Genomic DNA, 26,345 nt, shown 5'->3' with positions numbered 1-26,345 from the left:
AAGGCCTGAGAGCCTGGGTTCAACCCACAGAATCTGTGCAAAAAGCCAGGCGTAATGCTGTGTGTTTGTAACCCCAATACTGGGGAGACGGAGTCAGGAGGATGCCGAGTGACTTTCTAACCAACCAACCTATCTTAGCTGCTGAGACCCAGATCCCTCTGAAAGATACTGTCTCAAAAGATAAGGTGGTGAGAGACTGAAGAACCACACCCAAGGGTGTCCTCTGGGCTGTGTGTGTGCGCGCACACACACATACCTGTACATATGTGTATACACACTTTCTCATACATATATACACTCACACACTCACACTCATGCACACTCTCACACACACTCACACATACGCACATGAACACTCATGCACACTCTTATGTACACTCACGCATACTCATGCACACTCACAGACACGCATATGTACATGCATGCACACACACACACACACACACACACACACACACGCGCGCGCGCCTTCAATAAACAGACATGAAGAGGACAATGAGATAGAAATGGTGTACACACACAGAGGAGGAAGGAGCAAAGAAAGAGAGAGAGAGTTTGTTTCTCCTCGACCTCTCTCCCCTCGATTCTTATTTCTATATTAGGGTATCTTAACTAAAGAGAATCCATGACACTCAGTACTTAACTGTCTCTCTAACATTTGACGCTCTCTAGAGTTGCTGTATGAAGGTATCAGCCAGCACAGGGGCTATGCATTTCTCACCCATTTTCTGAACGAGCTTAACTTACAGGAGATTTTAGGGTAGTTGGACATTTCCCCTCTCTTAGGATAGTGAAGATTTCTCCAATGTCCCTCTCCTCCCAGTATCCCTTGCTCCTTCATCCAGGATAATGCAGGCCCTTTTGTTGTTGTTTTGTTTTGTTTTGTTTTTCGAGACAGGGTTTCTCTGTATAGCCCTGGCTGTCCTGGAACTCACCTTGTAGACCAGGCTGGTCTCGAACTCAGGAATCTGCCTGCCTCTGCCTCCCGAGCACTGGGATTAAAGGCGTGCGCTACCACGCCAGGCTAGGCTCTTCATTCATAACTAGGTTTATAGCCAATCAGAGACAATGACTCCTCCTAAATTAGCTCTGCCCAGGTGATTACTTTTAGCCAATCAGAAAAGGGCAGAATCTTTTCCCCGGGGTTTCTAGAGAGAGCTTCATCCTGTGCTTGTCTTTCATTGCCCCGTTCCTCAGTTCTTCAAGCTGAGATGAGGATGTGACCGCTGGGACTCAAGTGGCTCCCTGATCCATGAGGTGATGATGAGGGATGAGGCTGGAGCCAGCACACATGTGACAGGTGCCATTAAGGTCTCGCTCTCTTGGAACTTTGTGGGCATCGGAGCAGCACTGGATAGACATCCCTGGACTTTCGGCAGTGGCAAGAAATCAGCTTTTTTCCAGTTTCCATGGGTGACTCTTTGCATGGTTGTTGTCCATAGATAAAGCTCATTCTTATTCATCCAGGGAGAGACCGGGGCTGCCACCACAGCGGAGCCATCTTCTTGGTATCCCTCTCCTCCCTCCGAATTATCCCAAGCACAGTCTCAGAACTTCCTCAGACTGCACACGCCCAAGAGCTGTCACTCCCAGTCCCAAAAAAGAAATTTTCAAAGCTGTTGCCTGGGTGTCATGGTCACCAACTCGTCAATCCAGCTTCTGTCCTACCACAGTGGCTTCTGGGAGACAGGGCTATAGACCTCTCAGGTCTCCCGTTTCCTAAAGAGTTCACTTTCTGCGGAATGGACAAAGCAAGCATACATCTTAAATGTCCCCGACTGAGAGACATGGGCACCAGAATACCAGAGCAAACCTTCTCAAATGAGGACATTGAAAGTCTCGCCCGTCTGAGGGCCATTCGTATTGAGAATGATTGCCTCGTGAATAGAGCTATACCCACAGTTGAAAGGGCTGCCTGTCGCAAGCAGCTAGATTAGGCTGTCGTCATGAACAGGCCCCAAAGAACAAAGGTTTGTGTCTCATTCATATCCGTTTTTGAGGGCCATGACTTTCACATTGATAATCACAGCAAACAGCCCAGGATCCTCTGCCCGCAGAGCCAAGGCTCCCCTGGACTATCGAATGTTTTGAAAGGCATTGACGTTTCAGTGAGTTGTGGGGCAGTTGGCTATGAAGCGTTCCCACAGGCTCATGCCTTGGAACAGACAGCTGGTAGGATGTTTGGGGAGGTTATGGAGCCTTTCGGGGCTTTGCTGGAGGAAGCGGGTTCCCAAGGGGACGGGACTTGAGCGGTATGAGTGGACCCACTTCCTGCAGAGCTCTCTGAGCTTGTTGGTGTGAGCCATATAGCATGCAGCTGCCACGTGTTTCCAGAGTCCTAGTCATAGCCACTCCAGCCACCGTAATGGAAGGCATCCCTGGACCATGAACCAAAACCTAACTCTGCTCCCTTGCTCAGCCTCTGCTAGGTAATGGGCCGCAGCGATGAGAAACCAGCTACTACAAAAGGAGAAACTGGAAATGCCTGACAAACACACCCAAGTGACAACCACAACACATTTTCTTAAGCACTGTGTACCAGGTCCTGGTAACACAGCTGAGAACGACTGGATTAAAGTCCCTTCTCTTTTCCCTTCTACCATGTATCCATGCCGAAGGAGGGGGATACACAAATAGATTTCGAGGTGAAAATAAAGATCTCAGTTAGTAGCAAGTTCAGGAAAGAAAATGAAGCCAGCAGACGTGAGAGATTGTTGCTGCCAACGGTTAGGGAGGGTTCCTCTGAGCAGATGAAATGTTTAAGTAAAGATCTGAATGAGTCGGGAGACCTGTTTCAGGCAGTGGGAACAGACGCAGCAAAGGCGAGAACATCTTAGATTATTTTGTCTGAGAGGCCAGAGGTCTCTGTGGCTAAAGAGCTGAGATTGTGGGAAACTCAGCAGCAGAGACTCCCATGAGGTCGTTAACCGAAAGCTTGCTTGTCGCCTTCACGAAGCTTTACGGTACTGGCTGCCATTTTAATGAGCTTTTTGGTTGTTTCTGAGAGCCAGGGCTTCTCCTCCTCCTCCATCACTACTCTTTAGGCTACTCGTTAATGCACGTAAGCACGCAGTGGAGAAAGGAATAAATGAGAAATAGAGCAGGCCACACCCCCTCATCACCAGAGCAGGCTACACCCCTTCCTAACTAGAGCAGGCCACACCCCCTCCTCCCTCTGGGGGGGGTCCTCTTTTCCAGTTCGGTTTGAGTGGCGCACCACCCTGCCAGTGTCAAGGTCTAAAATCCAAGTCCAGTGTTTAACGGGCTCCTTCTTGCCCCTGGGATCCTCCCAGTGACTATCCACATTCGATTCATCTTTGTCCACTTGATACAACTTAGGGTCATCTGGCAAGACAGAAACTCAATTAGGGAGTTGCCTCCCCCAGGCTGGCCCCTTATAAGCGTGTCTGTAGGACATACTCTGATGAATGATTTGTGTGAGGAGGACCTAGCCCACTGTGGACGGGGCCATCCCTAGGCAGGTAGGTGGTCCTGGGTTCTATAAGAAAGCGGGCTGAGCAAGCTATGGGGAGCAAGCCAGTAAGCAGCACCCCTCCAGGGCCTCTGCATCAGCTCCTGCCTCCAGGTTGTCCCTGCCTTGGCTTCCTCTAGTGACAGACTGTGACCTGTGAGCTGAATAAACTCCTCCCTCCAAGGGTGTGTTGGTCAATGTTTTATCACAGCAAGAAGAAGGACAGAGGGTAACTATAAGCACCATGGAAGAGAGGTACACGGACAAGATCAGAGTACCTGATCATTCAGAATCTACGCTTCTCTATGAGTGGGCACAGGCTCTACCCGTGCAGCTGGGAGCTGATACCTCCCGCTAAGGATACTTACTTGCCTGTAGCGGGCATATTTCTGTCTCATCCCAGGCTACTGCTCATTCCTCAGTCTCAGTGTGTACTGTCATTGTTCCACTGGAAGAAGGTTCCAGAAAACCCGGTCCTGTGAGAAGGATGAAGGTGACAAGCTAAAGGTCAGCTGTGGTTGTTAGGCGTGGCTGGGATTGGAAGGCTGGGATCTCCACAGGCATAGGGTTTGGAACCCTCCGTTTCCAGTCTGCCTATTATGGATATCTCAGTCCATTTCCAAGTGCTATGACTTGTACATGCCACGCAGGGCAAGGCAAACCAAACTCAGAGAGCATCCACTGCGTACACAGGCTCTACTGTGCCCAGGCATGTTATCCTCAGGAACCCGGACTGAAACAGGACACACAAGCGTGATGCTTGTGTAAGGTGTGGCTTGCTGGAGATTCCACTAGTGACATCTTTTAAGTGTTCTGAGAAAGTGAAGGGAGAGAAGATAGAGACATGGGCCGCCCTGGACCTAGAGTCTCGGTGAAGGAGGAGAGCCCCAGGAGCCCCCCAGGGGAGAGAGAGAGAGAGAGAGAGAGATCTGAGCCCTGGGCTGGAGCAGGAGGGAAGACTCCCATTAGAAACCTTGCCTTTGAGAGACCCTCCCTCGGCCTTTGATGATGGTGCTGGGGTTAAGAAATGGGAAGATGTCAGGTCACTGTCCTGCCAATCCCCGTGTGACTCCAGCCCCTGCTTCTGCCTCCTGAGGCCCCAATTGTGGAATGTAGGATGATGTCACCTCCCTCAACTGTCTCTTTGGAAGATTAACTGCGGTATTTCCCGTGTGAAAGTTTTAAGTAGATGGCAGGCAGGTGAGACAATGTTTGTTCTGGGTCCTGGGATCTAACATACTTACACACACACACACTCACATGTGTATACATACATTTATACATTCAGCACATATGTATACACTCATACATTCATACACACACATATACACAGTCAAACACACAGTTATGTACACACACGTGTACACACATAAAACACTCACATATACACTTACACACATACACGTATATATACAGTCACACAAAAATACACACTCATAAACACACATACTCATACCCACATTTATACACTCACACACTCACATATTCACACACTCATACACACTCATATACACATTTATACACACATACACGCTCATATACACATTCACATACATATATACACTCACATTCATACACACACACATTCACACACATGCACTCATACATAAACTCATACACTCACACATTCACACACTCATACACTCACACATTCACACACTCACACATATAAACACACTCATATACACACTCACACACATATATACACTCTCATATGTACACTTACACATTCACACACACATGCATTCGTGTGCACACTCACACATTTGCAGACTCACGCACACTCACACACTCGCACATTCACATACTCATACACACTCACACACACATTTATACACTCACACACACATATATATACACTCACATTCATACACACACACACACACTCCCAGAGTTTCCCCTTTTCTGGAAGAACCAACCCAGGCATCCTCCCTCTCCGAAGCCTCTCTGAGTCTGACCCCATATATTTAGGCTGGTCAGTGATGGCCCAGAATGTTACTCAGCACTTTCCCCACAAGTCATCTTACATCTCAACAGGTGGTTCAGTCAGCAGGCTTAGCAGCTGCCTCACTTCTCCGTTTCCCCAGGCAGAAAGCTGGCCTGACCCAGGATGCAGTAAGATCCCAGAGAAGCATGCCAGCTGGTGCAGAAGACCACAAGACCTGGGTGATGTTTTCCCTTCATGGTTATTGTGAGCAACCTGCATCCCACTGGCTGTGTGACCTAGAGGAGGTGGCTTCACCTCTCTGGACTATGATGAATAAATCTGAAGGTGGATGTGGTGACCGGCACTAAGAAGGCCAATGCAAGAAGATATCAAATTACTACCCAATCTGAGCCACATAGAAAGACCCATCCAAACTAACACAAAACCTGCTGAACTAGAGCCGTGTATATGGTCAGTGCTGCGTAAATACAATCAGAGACTCTGATTTCAATGAGTATGACAGCCTGGTCAAAGCCCAAGACCTAAGCTAGAATCCCAGCTCTGTCACTGAAGGTTACACGAGTTAGGCATGTGCCTCAGTTCTTTGGCTATAACATGAAGACACCAAAAGCCCCTTCCTCACAGGCTTTTGGGGAGGATTCGATGAGTGGGCAGGAAGTTCAAAGTGCCAAGGCTAGGAGGTAGCGCCTGGGTCTTCTAGCCACGTGGCCCTCAGCCTCAAAAAGAGAATACAGGGCCTAGGGTGCGATCCAAGTGGTAGAATGCTGACCTAGCACACACCAAATCTTGGGCTCCATTTCCATTCCCGCAATCCCAGCAGTTAAGAAGCAGAGATAGCCAGGCGGTATCCCAGCACTGGGGAGGCAGAGGCAGGTGGATTTCTGAATTCCAGACCAGCCTGGTCTACAAAGTGAGTTCCAGGACAGTCAGGGCTACACAGAGAAACCCTGTTTTGAAAAAAACCTAACCCCCCCCCAAAAAAAAAGAGGCTGAGGTAAGAAGAGTCGGGAGTTCAAGGTCACCGTCTGTTGTATAAGGAGCTCAAGGTTTGCCTGTGCTACATGAGACAGAAAGGGCAAGGGGGAGGGGGTGCTGGGTGGGGAGAAGCACAGGCCACAAAAGATGCTCAGTCCATTGCTGTCAAGCTTTCTCCCTTCTTGGTTCCAGGCAGAAGGGCCTTCTAGAAATTCTCAATGAAGATGTGCAAAGAGGCCTGGGAAGGAAGAAGAAAGCCTTTTAGAACACGTCCTCCAAACAGACTCACTCATAAATCAATACAGCTCAGCGGCACATAAACACACACCGCAATGCCCACCCAAATCCACACGCACTCAGCTGGGACCTCACAGCCCCCAGCCCAGCCCAGCCCAGCCACTAAAGAGCCTCACCCCAGCCCCCGCCTGGTCCCAGGCAGGGCCAGATTTCTCCCTGTTCATCATACAGGGTGACTCTCCTCATAATTAGCTGCAGGCTCACTCGGCCCCTCCCAACTGCGGTCTGTGCCCAGCCATGACATCAGCTTAAGTCTTCTGGCGCAATGAGCTCATCCTGCCTCACACTGAGGCCACCCAGGTACTTGGGGGGACACATCAAGTCAGGACAGGGGGACCCTCTCTCCACTGGAGCAAAAGCCAGGGGTCTCAGCCAACGCACCCAGTACAGATCTAAGATTCAAACCAGTCAGCTCTCCCACACAGTTTCTGGCACAGGACATCTGTGTGCATAGGCTGGCTCTCCTCTATTTCCTCATCTGAAAAATGGGTTGATGGTATCAAAGATGGTTGTGAACATTTCCCACCATTACTGCAGCGGCTCACCACGGTGAGTGATTCTTCTCAGTATCCTTATTTTGAGTAAAGCACCTCGTAAGAGGACAGCTGTCTAACAAAACAGCTTCTCAACCTGGGATTCAAATTCCCCAACATGCTTACCCCATAAAGAAAACAGAGCTGGGACCCCAAGATTCTCAAAGAGAAAATGACAAGTCCCAAGCTCCCCAGCTGTTGAAGATTGGAACCTCAAACCCAAGACACCTGTAGGTTAAAAGATTCCTAAATTCATTTTCCTAGCAGGATGGAGGAGCAGAGGTTTCTAAAAATGGTTCTCCCTGGATCTGGGCTTTCAAAATATCCCATCTGGAGACCAGTGCATCTAGACACTTGTTATTATTTGAAATAAAGATATAACCCCAGCCTGGTGCTGGTCTGTAGTCCAGCCTGCACAGGAGGCTGAAGCAGGAAACTCACAAGTTCAAGGCCAGCCTAAGCTGAGAGTGAGGTCAAGGCCAGTCTAGGTAGACTACTGAGATGTTATTTGAGAGTAAAGAATAAGGAAATAAAAGAGTCTCTTTATCTGCTTACATAAACCCACTTACACACACACACACACACACACGTGTGTGTGCATACTACAGATTAGGATTTCCTGTGAGGAATAGCATAGTAGGACAACATAGTAACATTTAAAAGAATAACGAGAAGGACATATTCGGTAATGAGGAAGGATAGAACGTAGGCAAAGGACACATAAGTCATGAAAGAGATTAGAAACATATTTTTTCCTAGTTTGCACCCCATCACAGATTTGGTGTGTGTGTGGAGTGATTCTGTGTATGTACAGGGTTCACAAAGGAAGTTCCATGGCACAGCTGTTCTGTGTACGGGGTTCACAAAGGGAAGCTTCAGGGCATGGCTGTTCTGTGTACAGGGGTTCACTGAGATGGATAGCATTTGGGACTGGGCAGATGTTCGAGCTTCACCCCCACTGTGTCATGTTTTTATTTATGAACCCATCGCGATAAATGGTTTTACAGAAGGAGGAGGATTAGAGGTGCAGCTAGCTCTGTGCTGAAATTCTTTCCAGAATGTATAAGGCAGTCAATGAAAAAAAAAATTTTTTTTCTGATGACTTATGACTGTTAACTCTCCTGCCGCATGGGACAGTCGTACAGTCGTAGAGCTTGTAGCTCTTAGTGCGCAGAAGAGGAGGGTTCCCTCAGCTGTTTATGAAGCACTTATGAGCAAACATTATGCAACCGATAAGTTGAAAGTTGAAAGCTTAAAAGCACAGACTCCTCTCTGAAGTCTATGACGTCACGCATTCCTGATGACACGTCCCAGAGCAGGCTCCTCTCCTGCCCCATTCCACAGGTGGAAAACAGGCAGCTCAGGCATGCCTTGGAGTTATATTGCCTCTGATAGAAACTCTTCCCTTGACCAAACTTCAGGCAGACTCCTCCTTGGAGGCCCAGGGGTGCGTTCTCTTCACCCAGTTTTAACAAGAACAAGTCAGCTTAGACATAATCCCTATAATTCCATCACCCCCTGATCACCTCTTCCCATGCTTGATCAGTGGTTTACAAAGCGAGGGCTGGCCACCCCAGTCTGTAGATATAGAGGACTCCAGTTAGATCAGTTTATCCAGAATTCCCTCTGGTCCCTGGATTCCCCCTGGTCATTTCCCATCCATTGACCCCCATTCTGCCTCCAGGCTGTAAATCCTCAGTGGCTCAGGCTGTGCTGGGAGTTGAACCCGATCTGTTTTCTCACCCCAAGACCTACCTATCCCAATAGACTCTGTCTGACAACGTCCCTCTTTTCATAACTTAAACTGCCGTTTTAAAAAAAAATTCGTTCTCAGAAGTCTGAGGCTGTAAGACTTGGGCCAAACTGTAAGTGGGGATTCCTTGTACGTCTTGATCCAATGAGGGGTTGTCTCTCTTCTTCTGCGAGTCCCTAGAGTAGGAGGCAAGACAGAACATGCACTGAGGATGGTATTTCCAGAGTGTGACCTGAGCCCTCAGCCAGGCGGAGGGTTATTAATAGTCAGGCTTTAGTGCCCTGCGGGGCACGGGTGGATGGAGTGGACGCTGCTGGAGGCAGAGGGAGGGCGGGGCGGAGCGGAGCAGGAGGAGGAGGAGAGAGTGCCTGAGAGGCTGGCTGGACCCGGACGCCACGGCCCCTCCCAGCTCCCCACCCGCTCCCAGAGCCCAGTTGTTCTCTCAGCGGATTCTCAAGGACTGGTTCATCACCTTTGAATACTCCTGTGACAGGAGGCGCTTGCAAAACCCGCCCCCTGCCCCCAGCAGCAAATAAATAGAAGGCTCCCAGCCCAGAAGCCAGGAGAAGTTTCTAGGCTCGCGAGTCCCCGAGCTTTATTAAACTTCTGGCTGCGCTCAAGACCTCAGCAGGCTTTGGCTGGGAGCCGGGGCAGCCTGGGAGGAAGGCAGCCGGTGGCTTGCTGATAGCCTGGCGAGAGAAAGAGGCCCTCTGGGATTCTGCTGGGCCCGCTTAGGGGGGTCACCTTTGTAAGCCAGGACCCCAGCTCAATTCTGGGCAGCCAGCGGATGGTTGGGCTCGTGGCTGAAGGAAGATCAGCATTTTCTGAAGTGGAGAACTAAACTCTGAAAGCCATCTCAAGCCACATCTCTGTGTGACCTTTGGGTAGGTGGCTCTGTCTCTCTGAGCCTCTGTTTCCCCCTCTAAGCTCGACCAACATCATGGCTGACGGGCAATTGCCTTTCCCGTGCTCCTACCCAAGCCGCCTGCGCCGAGACCCTTTTCGGGACTCACCGCTCTCCTCCCGCCTTCTGGACGATGGCTTTGGCATGGACCCTTTTCCAGACGACTTGACAGCCCCTTGGCCAGAGTGGGCTTTGCCTCGGCTCTCCTCTGCCTGGCCTGGAACCCTAAGGTCTGGCATGGTACCCCGAGGGCCTCCAGCCACAGCCAGGTTTGGGGTGCCTGCTGAGGGCAGGAGCCCCCCACCCTTCCCTGGGGAGCCTTGGAAAGTGTGTGTCAACGTGCACAGCTTCAAGCCGGAAGAGCTGATGGTAAAGACCAAGGATGGATACGTGGAAGTGTCAGGTGAGTCGGGGCGGGCAGGATCCTGCCTCTGTGTGTGTGTGTGTGTGTGTGTGTGTGTGTGTGTGTGTGTGTGTGTGTTGCGTGCTCGCATGTGCACGATCACAGGTTCAGCCCAGAAAACTTCAGTAGAAGGGACCTGTGACAGACCACATGGCACAGGTGACCTCAGAGCTCAAGAACGCAACCCACAATATTATCTTCAGAGACAAGTGTTTCACAGTGGGCAACAGAATGAGTCTGTATATGACGTAGTAGCTGGGGTCCTCAGGACCCTGTGCCCCACCCGAGAGCTGGCAGAAGCCAGGCTAGACATTTTGAAACAGATAATTTAATATAAAGAATAAGTGGATGCACCTAGGACTTCTGGAGACATGGGGAGAGGGGTTAGCACACTGGCTCGCCCTGCGATCACTAGACAAGGAGACTAAAGCTGGATGGTAATGTCTGCAGTACGGCTCCTATCCTTGGTGAAGAGCTGTCTGCCAGGCGGCATGCTGAACCACGACTTCAGCATCACACAGCACTTGTGTTAGTACAACCATACAACCAGAGGACAGGGCTCGTGTGTCCACATCTCCCTTTTGTACTTTAGGAAATGGAGGCACATAGAGGATTAGCATAATTTGTATTTGTTTAAGGTAGCATAGGGTTCAAACCCAGGAAGGATATATATATATATATATATATATATATATATATATATATATATATATATATATACATACATATATATATGTATGTATATATGTGTGTGTGTAATATATATGTGTGTAATATATATGTAATATATATATATATGTATGTATATTTCCTCTGGCCCTTCACTCCATGACTGTCTACTCCCCTTCTTGCAGCTGAGAAGGCCTAGTTCCAGGACATACAGTGAGTCAGCAGAAAGGCCAGAGCAGAGCCTAGGCCTGGTCCCAACCGCACTAGGCCCAGGGCTTTCCTTACCCCATTGCACTCTGGGAGAAAGAACACATACGCAGGGGAAAAAAGACCAAGGGGACAGGAAGCTTGGCCCCTGGTAAGCTGGGCCTAGGCAAAGCTTTCCTCTGTCTCCCTCCCAATTAACAGGCCATTAAAAAGAGCTTGTTCTTGGCAGAGGCTTGTCAGCCAGAAAAATCAATAACAGCCCTGCTGTAAGCACTGGCTGGTCAGGGACAAGCCCCGGCAGTGAGCGAGGCTGTGTTCTAAAGCCGCTTGGAGTAGAATTGTAAACATCAAACGCTCTGGGTGTGGGTGTGGTGGGGCAAGCAGGCGCTTAGCTGAGGGGCGCGTGCTGACTTGGGTGTGGGCTCCCGGCACTGGCTGGCTGGCTGACTGATGAGCCAACACTGGTTCCGCCACTCGCTAACCAACAGGACGGCTAATTATTTCTTCAGCGACCTTACTCCTTTTCTGGGCCTCCTGGGGTCTCCATGGGTCCTCAGGAAGGATGGTGGTAGCCCCCAAGGTATCTTTATCTACATGGTAAATGCACAGATGGTGCCCGGGGTTCTAACAGTTAGTTTGTTCTTGGTGGTCAATGGTATGGGCACAAGGGAATGTTCTAGTAATAATAAATGATAGTCACTCTTTGAAAGAGACCTGGGTTCAAATCCCAGCTCTTCTGTGAGATAGCAGTATGGTTGCAGACTCAGAAGTCTTTTCATCACTCTTGAGCCTCAGTGTTCCCATCTGTGCAATGGGGATTGCGACCATTCCTGTCAAGCAAAGCTACTGGGAAGATGTAGTAAATGCAGACCATATATCCAGAGTGCCTATAAAATGGAGTTAATGGTGCATCCTGCTGACTGAGCTCATCATCACTCCGCCTTGTTCTGATTTAATTATGATTAAATTAATTATAATCCAGAGGCTTCCAAATCACCCACATCCTGTAGTCTCTTCTCCGTCCGCATTTGAAGCTGCTCCTTAACAGGTGGAGTCTGGCAGCCACAGGCTGAATTCTCAGCCACGGATGGGCCTTAGTGATCCCGAGGTTCGGGACATGCTCCGAGCCTGATGTCTCTGTCTGTGAGATGGGAAACCCTGGAAACTGACACAAAAGATAAACCCTGCACACTCACCCCTAACTGTGGCCCCAACTCTGCAGACTCTGAGCCCCCTGAGACTGGGTGCCAAAACTTTCTCTCATGAAAGGAATTTGAGAACTAAAGTCCGGGACTCCCTGCAAAAGCAAGGGGAAGCCAGGGAACAGAGCCAGCAACAGCTACACCATGATTAAGAACCTGTCGTTCCGCAAGCAGTTCAGGCCAGACCTTTGCGCAATGTGCAACTAGGCTGGCTTACTGGTTACTCACAATGGCTTTTTAAGGAGTGTGGGTAGGATTGTAACACCACCCCTGCCCATTTTACAGATAGTGAAACTGAGTCCTAGGGAAGGCTAACTCACCCAGCACAACCAACCACCTGCATCTTCTTTGCCAGTACCTAATACTTAAAGCCAGACCTGCCTGGAGGTTCATTGGTTGACTCTTGCTGGAACTGTGAACCTGCTTAGACACCCCACCCCCAACCCTCTGGCCTCTGCTTCAATACTGGTCTCCCAAAGGAGTTAGGCCAGATTTGCCTCGTCATCTGCTTCCGGCTGCCTGGGGAGTGGAGGAAAGGCTATTTGGAGTTTTGGATGATGCCGGATGGGCCAAAATCATGAGTAAGCCTCCTCCTGGTGTGGGAGCTTGGAGCTTTCCGTGCAGTTCACAGATCTGAGGCATGGCCCTTTCTTACCTATCTGATCCCATATGAATACCTCACTCCAGGAAAGCTTTTTGGAAAATGTGGGCTCCCGATTTCCATCACACACTGAGCCTTCTCCTACAGCCACCAGCCAAGAATGATCCCTTCGAGGGCTGCTGGGCCAGCCTCTGGCTGGGGGAAGCCTGGAAAGGCTTTTGTCTTGTCCCTAGGGCCTCTGTTCAGCACCTTTCAGTGTCTTTCTCCCAGGGCCACAGTTCTCTAGGTCACACGAGAAACATCACAGTCTTGCTGTCCTGGGATGGCAGAGTTGATCTTTCTGTACAGGCAGCCATCTTCCCTTCCTTCTGCCCACAAAGATAAAATATCGATGGTAAAATGTAAACCAGAGAGCCGGGTGTGGTGGCGCACGCCTTTAATCCCAGCACTCGGGAGGCAGAGGCAGGCGGATTTCTGAGTTCGAGGCCAGCCTGGACTACAGAGTGAGTTCCAGGACAGCCAAGGCTACACAGAGAAACCCTGCCTCGAAAAACAAAACAAAACAAAACAAAAAAAAAAATGTAAACCAGAAAGCAAACTAATAAAGTTACACTTTATTATACAGTAAATAATTATATATATTATGTATACATAATTTAATGTTATTAATATAATATTTATTTTTATATCAATAAATAATAGTATATAAATGATTACATTAAATATATTTATATTAATATTGTATTAATTAACACTAATGTAAATAAATTATATAATAAAGCATAATAAGTTATACTTGCTGGTATAACATCAGAAGAACAACAAGCAAGTCCCGCATGCAAATATAATGCAGATTAGCCACAAGGCTGACCCACCTCTTTTAACTCCACTGCCCTCCCCTCACACATTTCCTTCCAAGTAATCTTGGAGTCTTTCCTGCTCAGAGGCCCTCCCTCCCTTCAACCTGCACCCCATTTTCAGAGCATAAGCTGAATCCATACACTTCTGAGGATTCCTCATTTTCCTAAACATTGATGTTTTAGGTTCACCTGCGCAGCTTCCGAGGGCCATGGGCCTCACTTACTCCATTGCGTCTGCCAGAGCTCTAGTAAGGCCATTTTCACAACATTTTAGAGAATACACGGAGACCCAGAGAAGGGTAGGACCCTGTCAGGAAGTGTCTAAGCAGGGGTTAGCATCTGGCTCTCTGGACGCTGCTACCCTCTGCTTCCAAATCTTTGCTCTGTGATCTCAGGCACTGGATCATGCAGGCATGTTCAGAGTGATGTGGCCACAGATTTACCGAGCCCCTCTGAGTTTCTATTTCTCTATCCACTCAGTGCTGGCAATAAAGTTCCTGCTTACAGGAGTTGCTGAGAACAGAGACTGACACTGGGCCCAGCCTTCGCGGGTGTCCCTTTGCTTACTATGGTACCAGGACCCCTGAGACCCCATCTTAAATGCAAAGTATCTCAAGTTGAAAATGCAGTCGATAAACCTGACCTATTAAATGCCATGACAGAGCCTTGCCTGTCTAAAACCCGCCTACTGTTAGGCAAAATTACCTCACACCCCGCTGACTTTGTTACAAAGCATTGACTACCTCGTGTCATTTATTGAACCGACACACACAACAGCAGCATGGTAGACAGAGTGGAAAAGAGTCTATGCAAAGACTGTATGTTGATGATGTCTGTTGAGCTGGCTGTTAGTTCTTCATCTTCTTCATCATCGCCTCCGGCAGACGGAAGACAGGGTGGAGAAGAGCTGAGTCAGAGGCCCTGGCCTGTCCCCAGTGGAAGCAGGCTCCTCAGAGGCCCAGGCCTCAGGGAGGGGAACAGAGAACAGACCACAGGCCCACACTGAGGCAGGGCAGGTAACTGTCACAGAGAACAGAATGACCTCTCCGTTGATAGCACACCCACAGGACAGAGCCTTCTGGCCTCCAGACACAGAAGTTTAAAAAGTGGATTCCAGTCAGTATATCTTTACTCCCTGTAGTGGAAGAATAAACAGTATGGCTTTCCTAAGGACCATGCAGCAATGTAGCCTAGGCCTTAAAAGGCCCGAAAGCTTGCCTCAAATCCCAGATATCACTGGGCTTGGTGTGAAGATCTGTCTGTAAGACATTTTTAGTGCGGAGTGGAGGTTTCCAAAAGGTAAGAGGCAGGCTGAGTCATACATTACCGGGTCCTGAAGTGGAATATGATACAGCCATTCAAAAGGACAAGGCCCTGAGTTCCTGTCCTCAGAACCTACATAAAAGCTGACATAACAGCCTGAGCTCTGGGGAGACAAAGGCAGGAAGATTCTGGGTACTTCCTGGTCAGAAGAATAGACTAATCCGTGAAACTCCAGGTTCAGTGAAAAGACCCTCCCTCAAAATCTAAGGTTGAGCCCCACCCCCTCCCAACCCTGGTGAGATGTCTCCGTTTAAAAGGCAGCCTGGTTATCCACATTCAACCCTGGGGATTCACTAGGTAGGAATGAACTGACTTCGGCAAGCTGTCCTCTGATCTCTGTGGCATATGACCCATACCAAGCACACATTTTAAATAATTTAATAAACTTTAAACACAATAAAATAATAAACACACACACACATACACACACACACACACACACCATGCTCTTAAGGAGTATTTTGGGGAAAATAGAAAAGTAATCAGAATGTCTTAGTGAGATGAGAACAGACTGCCAGCCAGTGCATAGAATGATCCCTTTGGTACAAGGTATGATGTATGGCCATATTCTAGAAAATCCATATGTTTCCAGGAAGCATTCTCTGTCTGGAGATGTAAACACAGTATTTATGACAGCCTTGTTGGGGGGTGGGGCGGTGGGACGATGGGTGGTTGTGCGTTTTGGAAATTTATTTCCTACACTTTCTAACATACATATGCATTATCTTGTAATCAGAAAAATGTTATTAAAGGGATGATTAACTGGTACAAAGTATCGCTAATGCAATCACCTGTAAATGACGAGTTGAAGACACTTTGGACCTCCACACGATGCTGTAATCCCCCTGGGTATTTATAGTCTGTTTTATGAAGCTCCTGTGTGTGAAGGTGGCGCCTAGGCTCTGGAATGCAGCTTCAAAAGGGAGTGGGAAGGGCAGAAGGGTGGCTGAGCCAGGCACTAATCCTGTTTGTTCAAAGAGAAATTGAAGACATTTTACTTGAGAAGAGGAGGAGGAAGAGGAGGGGGAGGAGGAGGAGGAGGAGGGGGGGGAGGAGGAAGAGGAGGAGGGGGAGGAGGGGGAGGAGGAATGAGGAGAGCTGAGAGGATCATAATTTGTCTGTGAATTGCAGTGTAAAAGCCAGCTTGGTCTCAACCTTCTTGTAATTTCATCTTCTCCTCCATAACTGGGCAAAGGAGCCCCTGGGAGGTGGGGCTGTAGAATCTCTGCCTCTCTTATTCTGTGGCTCCTCTGAGAGCTGAGTCCGGGTGTGTCCAGCATCTTGAAGCATTGAAGCAAGACTGTCCAGGATCAGGTGGTACAGAAGGCTTACTCGCTGCAAGTCTAAGAGCAAAAGGAGTAGGAGGCCACAGCACTTGGCCTTGATCCAGTGAGAACCGATCAAAGCCCAGCATGGTCATGCTCCTTTCTGGATGACCTCCAACCCACTCTGGGATCTCAGTCCATATTTCAATAACAACAGAAGGATGCCGGATGGCCAAGAAATCCCAGATGTGGCTTCGGCTCTTCCTTCCTTCCACCTCATTGACCCATCTGTGATGCTAAGCTCTTGGAACCTGCTGTGGCTGCCGGCTAGTGGGTAGGGGTTAAGTGGAAGGCTGGAAGTTAGGGAGCAGGTGTCCCAGTTTAATATTGAGTTGTCATCAAACTGTGGCCAAAGTCCTCTTTCCTGCCCATCAGATTAGCTCATCTTCAGCTAGCCTGGGAGGTGGGTTTGAGTCTCTACTCCAAAGTCCTAAGACTCAAAACCTGAACTCCGAATCACCCCCTAGGTACATAAGACAGGAGCAGAGCAGGATTTGAATCCAAGCCCATATCCTGAATGGTGCCCAGGGGATGCAGATTCTAACACACGGTGATGTTCTTGTCTTGCAGGCAAACATGAAGAGAAGCAGCAGGAAGGTGGGATTGTCTCCAAGAACTTCACCAAGAAAATACAGTAAGTAGCCTTGTGGGTGGGCAGACTGTGGGCAGGCATTGTGATTGTGAGTAGAACCCAACTTTCTTGGGAGACACGCCTGGGCAAGGAATTGAACTCCCATACCCAAAGGGAAGAAGCTGTCATAGTAAACTTTCAATGGGGGACCCCAAGTAGGGGGTTAGATTGTCACCTCATCAGCTCAGTGCCCTGTGAGGAGGGCATCGACCCCATCAGGGAATAGAGAGGCAAAAATGACTCATGCATCTTACACTGAGAAGTAAGTGGATGTGGTGCTCATCGTCCCAGGAGGATAGACAGGAGAGGGTATCGCCATCAAAGTAAGCCCTATGCATATGCATCTCTAGCCTCCTAGTTGCTGTGATAGGATCCTCTGTGTGTGTGTGTGTGTGTATGCATGAATACATGTGTGTGCATGCATGTGTGTGCATGTATGAGTGTGTCCATGTGCATGTATGTGAATACACGTGTGTGCGTGTGTATTTGTGCATGCATATGTGTGTGTGCATGCATGTGTGCATGTTTCTGGAGTGTATGGACCCTTGTGCTTAAACCGAGGCCAGCCACAGACATTGTTTGCTCTGCCCCATCACTTCCCACCTTACTCCCCTGAGACAGAGACTCTCACTGACCCTAGAGCTGGGCTAGTGGCCAGAAAGCCCACACCAGTCCTCCTGCCTCCCCTCCCACAGCACTGGGGCCACAAGCATACATTGCCACGTCCATTGTTCCCCCTATTAGTTCTGGGAATTTGAACTCAGAACCTCATGGTTGCACTGAGGCACCTCCACAGCCTCTCCAATAGGCTACCTTCCCCTACAGCTAAGATAATACCTACGTGCCTCCAAATGTTGATTTACTGTTGTCTGGTTTCCTGAGATCACTCTTGCCAGCTGTGGAGGTTTGGAGGCTCTAGAGGAAGGACCAGTTTGACTTAAGGGAGGGATTCTTGTTAGCTTTGGTCTTGCGAGAGCACTAAGCAGGCAAACAAGCTGAACGGATGAAGCATGACCACATCCCCTAACTGGCAGTCCCTGTAGGGGGAGAAGGCTCAGTGGAGGATGCTGGCTGCACTAGAGGCTCAAGTGTCTGTCATGCTGTCTTTCCGGTCAGCATCACTCACTCGGTGTGTGTCAGACCCTGAGGTCTTGCTCAGCCATCACCGTCCCAATCTCTGCAGTGAAGATATAGGACAGGAAGAAGATGTATCGCAAACCTTCTTCCGAGTATTCTGGAGAAAGTCGGTCTCCAGTAGGTGAAAGGGAAAGGCTGAGGTCTATAGTGAGGATTTAGCACTGCCCCAAACAGGTCTCTGATCCACCTGTTAAAGGGATACTGCTCCAGCATCCTTGCAGAAAACAGTAGATGTTCCAAGGGGGGAGTCAAGATTCTCCTGATTGTGTCTGAGCTCCATACTCAACCCAGCAAAGAAGTCCTGGGTCAGAGAAACTGCACCAGCTCAATTCCGAAATTTCTTTCAGCATTGTGAGCCTGCATTTTGTGCCCTTTCCTGACCCTACCCCCACACCCCCAATAGTTCTTGGAAGCCCTTGAGAACTTCCTGATAAGGCAAATACCAGCAAGTTTCTTCTTGTAGTCACTGGCTTGCCTGAATCTGTGACCCTCACCTCTCCCCAGCTCAGCCTCCAGATCAAACAGAACTGCAAAGGGAGAGAGGGTGGGAGGGAGGGAGGGAGGGAGGGAGGGAGGGAGAACACACATGTCATTTTCCAGAGGTCAGACCCAGGTTCAGGGCAGAATCACAAACAGGGCAGAGTTGAGAAAAAGATCCAGCACGTTCGTGGTGAATCAATCACCTTCAGAAATGTCCAGGGTGTGAGGATAGGTGCAGAGGGTAAGAGCTTTGCTCTGTAAGCACGAGGACCCAGGAATGAATCTCCAGCACCCATGTGCAAAACCAGCCGTGTCTGTACAGATGTATCTGTAACCCTACTGTTGTGGAGCAGAGAAGGGCAGATCCTGAGCAGTCACTGGGCAGTCAGCCTCGCTGGAATGGAGAGTTTCACGTGTGAGAGATCCTGCTTCCCGGAAACAAGGCATAGAGGGTTATGACCATTGCATGAGGAAGACACTAAATGTTCTGCTCTGGCCTCCACATTGCCAAACATGCACACGCACACACACACACACACACACACACACACACACACACACAGAGAGAGAGAGAGAGAGAGAGAGAGAGAGAGAGAGAGAGAGAGAGAGATCCAAAGCTGGACATGTTGGCTCATACTTCTAATCCCAGAACTCTGAAGGCTGAGACAGGAATCTTGTCACAAGTTTGAGGTTACCCTCAGGTATATAGGCCACATAGCGAGACCCTGTCTCAAGCAAAACGAGACACACCCATTTCCTGAGGCTGTCCCTTCCTCTAAGACCTCACAGGAAGTGGCTCTCTGGGAATTCGGTGAGTAGATAGATATGCCCGAGGTTGCTGAAGGTGGTGTAGCTACTCAGCTGCTGGTGGCTGAGCTGTTCCCACATCGCCTGGCTCGAGGGTCTGTGCCCTCCGCCTCCAGTCCATGGGATGGTGCTGCCTACATCAGGTTCTCCCTCGCCCTGCCTCCCCCCCCCCAGTTCAATTATTTCACTCCGCAACCTCCTTCTCTGAGGACCGAACATGCCAATGATCAAGGCTGAGCTTCACTGTGTTGCTAGGACCACCCAAACCTCCTTCAACAACAACTGGAGGTCCCCAGGGTCTTCCTCTATCAGCATGGCACGCTCCATCCATTGTGAATGGCCCATGCCCAGCGTACCCCCTAACTCTGTTAGTATTCTGATTCCCACCCCGGGTGTAGAGAGCTTCCATATTAAAATATAATTAATGGAGCCAGGCAGTGGTGGCGCACGCCTTTAATCCCAGCACTTGGGTGGCAGAGGCAGGTGGATTTCTGAGTTCGAGGCCAGCCTGGTCTACAGAGTGAGTTCCAGGACAGCCTGGGCTACACAGAGAAACCCTGTCTCAAAAAACAAAACAAACAAACAAAAACACAAACAGAGAAACGAACAAACAAAAAAAGATACAATTAATAGGTGACTTAGAGCAACTCGGGTAGCTGCCCTGAGCTTGCATCCTCTCCCACATGTGGCCGTGTTAGAGAGTTGGAGGACTACACAGTAAAGGGTTGGTGGGAGGGGGGATTAATATTATTAACTGACTCCCCCTCAAGGTGGAGTTACACAAGAGTGGCTTTGACAGATGGGAGACATCAAGGCGTCCAACTGGAGACTGGGATAACCCTGGCTCAGATCCCTATAATAGATCCCACCAATGATGATGGTGGTGATGGTGATGGTGATGATGATGATGATGATGAAATTATTGTGACATCATCATCATGACAATAATGCTGGAAAAATACCCAAAGTTGACCCCCAACCTCCACATGCTTGTACACATGGAACTTGGTTGTCTTTAGAGAACAGAAATATTTCATTAGCCAAGCCCAGGGTCCTTCGAGGATCCCAGTTATGCAGAGTGGGATCTCACCTAAGTACAGGCCTTGGGCTTGGAAGTACACCCTGTCCCAGAGGCCTGTCTGTGTTGGGTAGGAGAGACAGTTTGGAGATGCCTAGCAGGTCGGAGGCAGGCCCTTTTCTACCCCCAGCTTGGAGGACAAAACAGGAAACAGGATTCAGGAAGTCATGGGGAAGATGCCCAGCACAGCACGCTTTGTTCTCTTTGCCTCACAGCTCCTCAGGTATCTGGTCAGCCCCTGTTTGACATCTGTGGCTTGCTGTGGCCATGTTATAAGGTCTACAGGCTTAGTCCTAAAAGAATCCCATTGGGCGAGGTTATTAAACCCACCTTGTCCGTGAGGAAACTGGAGTTGGGAGGTGCGGGTGACAGAGTCGCAGTGCTGGTAACGAATAGACGCAGAGCTTTAGAAAACCCTGGAGGAGAAAGGAAGGAGCGATCTGAGCATGTCGGTGGAGCTGGGGAACGGAAGGCTGAGGAGACAAGACACAGGGAGAACACCTCTGCAGGCTTTGTGTGGATGCTCAGATAACCAGGCTCTTCGAGGGAGAGTGTGGGACACCAGGGGTTGGAAAGGAAAGGGAACTGGGGAGTTAACAGCTCAGTCAGCGTGGTGCTAGACACACAGGAGGACCCGCTCCCCAGCCCCAGAACCCATGAAGGAATTCCAGCATGGTGACATGTGCTCATAAATCCCAAGGCTGGGGAGGCAGAGGCAAGAGGTTCCCTGGGATTCGCTGGCTGGACAGCCTAGCTAACCTAGTCAGGGCATCCCAGATCCCCAAAAGAGATCCCACCAATAATGATGATGATAAAATCGTTGGAATCATCATCATCAGACTGGAAAATTCCTGGGGAACAACACCCAAAGTTGATTCCTGACTTCCACATGCTTGTGTATGAGGTCATACCCACGTGAACGAACACACACGTGAACACACACACACACACAATTTGATAAAAATTGTCTCTAAAAGAAATGAGGTACTGTGGAATTTGACCACAGGTCCCTCTCTCTACCTTCCTGCTGGATCAAGGAACCTCAGATGACAGCTTTCACTGTCCCCATGTTCTTAGACTTAGTAAACTTCCATTCCTCCCATCACCGGCTTAGGGCTTTACCCCCCTCCACGGTCAGCTGGCTTTTAATAACATTAAATTCTCACCAACGACGTGATCCCTCAAGAACCCCCCACCTATGAGGGAAATAAACTCAAAGACTCTACCCTGGGCCAGTTCTAATGAGATAAAGCCAGTTGCTCTGGGACCCAAGTTTTAAGCCAGCTTTTACCAGGAAAGAGAAAGCAGTTAGTGAAGGGCCCTAGAGGCGTCTTGGGTATTTAGCACTTGGTGGGGGGCCGACATTCAGATGCAAATGAGAGCCTAAAGGAGAACTTTACTACTCCTACCTCGGGAATCCAGCTTACTGGTGGAAGACCCACAAAACGAGTCTAGCCCTGTCTCCAGACTTCCGTTTCTCCATGTACAAGATCATCCTTCTGGGTCACCAGGAAGGTCTTTTGGGCTCTGATACATATCAAATATCTACAACTGTCAGGATGACAGCTTGCAGGGCCAGTGACAGGGCAAGGCATCCTCGCACCACTCAGTGTGACTCCAGGATCTGACATTCTTTTCCCTACAAGGAAGTAGGTTTGGGAAGAGGTCAGTTCCCTTCTGCTGGCTGGAGAACCGTCAGAATGTAAATTCAGCTCTGCTGACCAGGGGTGGGGGGGTGGGGGGGGCGTGGGGAGGAAAACTATACTTATAGCGTGCCAGCCTTGACCGGTTAAAATACCCCCCCCCCGCGCCCTTCCCCCCTCCCCCCGCCCCTCCCCTTCCCCCCCTCCCCCCGCCCCTCCCCTTCCCCCCCTCCCCCCCGCCCCTCCCAACCCCCCCTCCCGCCCCGTAGCTCACAGTGGGAGGGGCGGTAAGAGGGAGGCCCCCAGCCAGGCATTGTCTTCTTGCTTTCAAAGCTTAGCTTAGCTTGGCTTGGCAGTTATCCGAGTCCTACAGAAGCACCTTTGTTGATCTTCATAGTTCCGGTCTGGCCAGGTGGCTTTGGGTGGTTGTGGCTCGGAGGGCTTTGGACTTCTGATAATAGGATATGACTCCCACCCCCCACCCCCACCCACCCCCAGGGAGAGTCCTGCACACAACCAGGGGAGGGCAGACCGCTCCCTGCATCTACCATAGGCAGAGCTAGCCTGGCCTGTGGGAAGGTCTGTGGTGATCCTGGCTACTCTGTCCTTCCTTCACGTGACTGGTACCAGAAGAGGCCGGAGAACGTGCTCTTTGGAGCCCAGGATTTCAGTTCTGAGTCCGTCTGCTAATGCCAAGGGTAACCACCCGTAGACTCAGTATCTTTGTAAAGTGGGGACAGTCAGTACTAGAACCTCCTTGGCGGGATTCTTAGCAACGGAATCTGAGGTAACACCCAAAATGTTGAAAGGGTTAGCATGGGCGTTCCAAGGAGACCATTAACGCGCCCTCACGGTTTCGAGTTTGTTGAAGAAGAAATCACATACTGGATAGCTTTGTTTCCTCCAAATAACGAAGAAAAGATCTTTTATTCCTTAGGGCTGGATGGGGTGACGCATGCCTACACTTACAGCCCTCAGGGGGTCCAGGAGTTAAGGTCATAAGGTCAGCCTGGGCTCCACTAGACTCTGTCTCTTCCCACCTCTCAAATCCTTCTGAGATGTAGACTCAGGTTTGAGAACACAGGTCCCATCTTTGATGCTCTCTGTCTGGAGCTTGTCTAGCATCCCCCACCCCTGGGTCTCATGATCTGTGAAACAGAAGCTTGGAGTCATGTGACTCACTGAACACAAACATAGGCACACACATATACACACATACACACACACATATACACACATATGCACACACACATATACAAGCATACACACATGCACACACATACATATACACACATACACACACATACACACACAAACATACACACATGCACACACACATGCACACACATACACATACAAGCATACACACATACACACACATACAAACATACACACACATATACACACAAACACACACACAAATACACACATGCACACACATACAAGCATATACACATGCACACACATGCACACACATACACATACAAGCATACACACATACACACACATACAAACAAACACATATATACACACATGCACACACATACAAACATACACACATATAGACACACAAACACACACACAAATACACATATAGACACACACATGTACACACACATGCACACACATACAAGCATACACATGCACACACATACAGACACACACACATACACACACATATCCACATATACACTTGTACCATACACATGCTTGCATGCAAAGGAACATTTTCTTTTCAATGAACACGGTAGCTTCAGCTATATGAAAAACAATCAGTGGTAAGACCTTCTGTTTTGCTCTCCCAGGCTCCCTGCAGAAGTGGATCCAGCGACTGTATTTGCCTCACTTTCTCCAGAGGGCCTGCTCATCATCGAGGCTCCCCAGGTCCCTCCGTACGCACCCTTTGGAGAGAGCAGCTTCAACAACGAGCTTCCTCAAGACAACCAGGAAGTCACCTGTTCCTAAGACGTCAGCCTTGGTCCTTCTTCGCTCCCGTCCCCAGCCCCAGGGACTCTCTGATTTGAGGGTACACTACTTTAGCAGCACTCAGATTTAAGGCAACTCAGATGTTGGGGGATGGGAGGGAGAACCGAAAGACCGTCCCTGGATAATGTAGTGATAGATTTCTCCACAGGGTGACACAATGGGTCAGCCTTGCTTGGTTGCGTTAGGTCAAAAGATTGGGAGGTTTTTCTTCATCTTATCTGGGTGAAGACGTCTCGCAGTCTATAGTTGCAAAACAAGCAAATGGGGACTGAAGAATTCATGTTAAATTTTTACCTTGCAAGAGTTGCTTTTCTCTGGGGACCTTCCCATCACCCAGACCCCTGCTCTGGACCCTCCTTCTGCGTGGCTTGGTTGATGGGACTCATTGGCTCACCTCAGTGTGTTTCTCAACTCTTTGTCTAGAAGAGGTTATAGGCAGGTCTTATATCCCCATATGGGATTTATCCATCACCACACAACACAGTGCCTTTTTTTTTTTTTTTTTGCAGCATGACCCCATGGCTCTCAAACCATCACCACCAAGAACTCTGGGAGCCCCTCAGTTAATTCTCTGGCTAAGGTCCCCCTTTATTGTGTCCCCTGTGTCCAAGTCACATTTTTACAGAGAGCTGTCTTCGAGCAGCTCCACCAGGAACCAAGCAAAGGCCAGACAGCCTGCACGCAGGCTAGTGGCATTGTGTGTGTGTGTTGGGGGGGGGAGGATGTGTGTGTCTTTGTTGTGTGAATTGTGCTGTTGTTTAGGGGGAAAATAATGGTAAATAATAATGATATAATAAAGGAGCTGATGTTCTTAGCACGTTGTGCTTCATTTAGCGAGAAACTGAATGTTCTACCACTAAGGTATACACCATCAAGATGCTACAACTTCAAGTAATGAAACCTGCATGAGTAGTGGGCTAGGCGGTATAAATGCTTCCAGCCAACTCCACCGGACATTTAAATGTGCCTGCAGAGCTGTTTTTTGCAGCTCTGACTCCAGTATTTGGTCTATGCCTTTTGTGGTGACTCTACACAGTCATAGTCTGTCCTCATGGTTGAAATACTGATGCAAGAATCTCATCCTCCCATGACAATGTAGGGAGGAGAAGTCCGGGGGTAGAAGGTGAAAGATTTCTTTGTGTGATTTCTCATTTTCCAGAAGTCCAGTAAACATCTTCTTTGATGTCCTTGGACTAAAACAGGTCACATGTCTGTTCAGAGTCCAATTCCTGGCAGCCTGAGAGAACAGACTGATGTCATAGCTACTTTTCTGGTTGCCATGAAAAATTATCTTGACAAAAGCAACTTAAGGAAGGAAAGATTTGGGCTGGTGAGATGGCTCAGTGGGTAAGAGCACCCGACTGCTCTTCCAAAGGTCCGGAGTTCAAATCCCAGCAACCACATGGTGGCTAACAACCATCCGCAACGAGATCTGGCGCCCTCTTCTGGAGTGTCTGAAGACAGCTACAGTGTACTTACATATAATAAATAAATCTTTAAAAAAAAAAAAAAAAAAAAAAAAAAAAAAGGAAGGAAAGATTTTCTCTGGCTCACAGCCGGAAGGGTTCCAGCAAGGTATCTCCTCCTCCCCTAATTAGGCTTTGGCTAGTGTTGTATTGCAGCAGCAGAAGTCAAGCTGGGACAGTGACCCTGATTCCTTACTAGGTGTTAAGATGCTCCCGCTAACTGATTTTATCCAATCACGCGAGGCTCTAGGAGCTAGGGCCAAGTCTTAGCTCCCCCTCTACAGATGGGGAAACTGAGGCCTAGAAAGATGAAATGCACCATCCAAATCACACACCTGGTAGGTAAGCCATACCCCCAGGCAACCTGGGGTGTTCACTCAGCCCTTCTCCATTCTTCCAGGAAAGAGAAAGCTGAGTTGTCCTTGTCAAAGTCAGTCCCATGCTGGGAAAGGAGAGGAGAGATTTCAAATCAGGCTTTGACTAGACAAGAGTCAGGCAAGTCAGGGTTGAGGAATCAGGCACAATTCTAAGAGCTGAGCAAACAGTGGGGGGTGGAGGTGGGGCTATGTGGGGTGTGTGAGGTGCCTGAAGCACAAGAAAACACACCAGCCAAGGAGAAAGACGTGCTGTTCCTGTTCTGAAAGT

General features: G+C 49.1%; 1 protein-coding gene across 2 annotated transcripts; it reads left to right on the top strand.

Moving 5' to 3' along the window:
* The first annotated feature begins 9,438 nt into the window (after window positions 1-9,438).
* On the top strand, window positions 9,439-25,048 carry Hspb8 (heat shock protein family B (small) member 8). Of its 2 annotated transcripts, XR_015046992.1 has the most exons (4): window positions 9,439-10,285; window positions 17,043-17,106; window positions 24,054-24,274; window positions 24,744-25,048. XR_015046992.1 is itself a non-coding variant. In XM_021162512.3 (3 exons), exons 1-3 carry the CDS (start codon window positions 9,919-9,921, stop codon window positions 24,211-24,213), a joined length of 591 nt encoding a protein of 196 aa, XP_021018171.1. In that variant the 5' UTR covers window positions 9,440-9,918; the 3' UTR covers window positions 24,214-25,048. The 2 variants fall into 2 exon arrangements, 1 of the variants encoding a protein (XP_021018171.1); XM_021162512.3 differs by having other exon boundaries at window positions 9,440-10,285; window positions 24,054-25,048.
* Window positions 25,049-26,345: the final 1,297 nt, after the last annotated feature.

Source organism: Mus caroli, unplaced genomic scaffold (genome assembly GCF_978045245.1).
Source record: "Mus caroli unplaced genomic scaffold, Mus_caroli_1 scaffold_4, whole genome shotgun sequence".
NCBI classification, from domain to species: Eukaryota; Metazoa; Chordata; class Mammalia; order Rodentia; family Muridae; genus Mus; species Mus caroli.
Note: the sequence above shows the minus strand (reverse complement) of the source record. Positions and strands in the feature narration are given on the sequence as shown.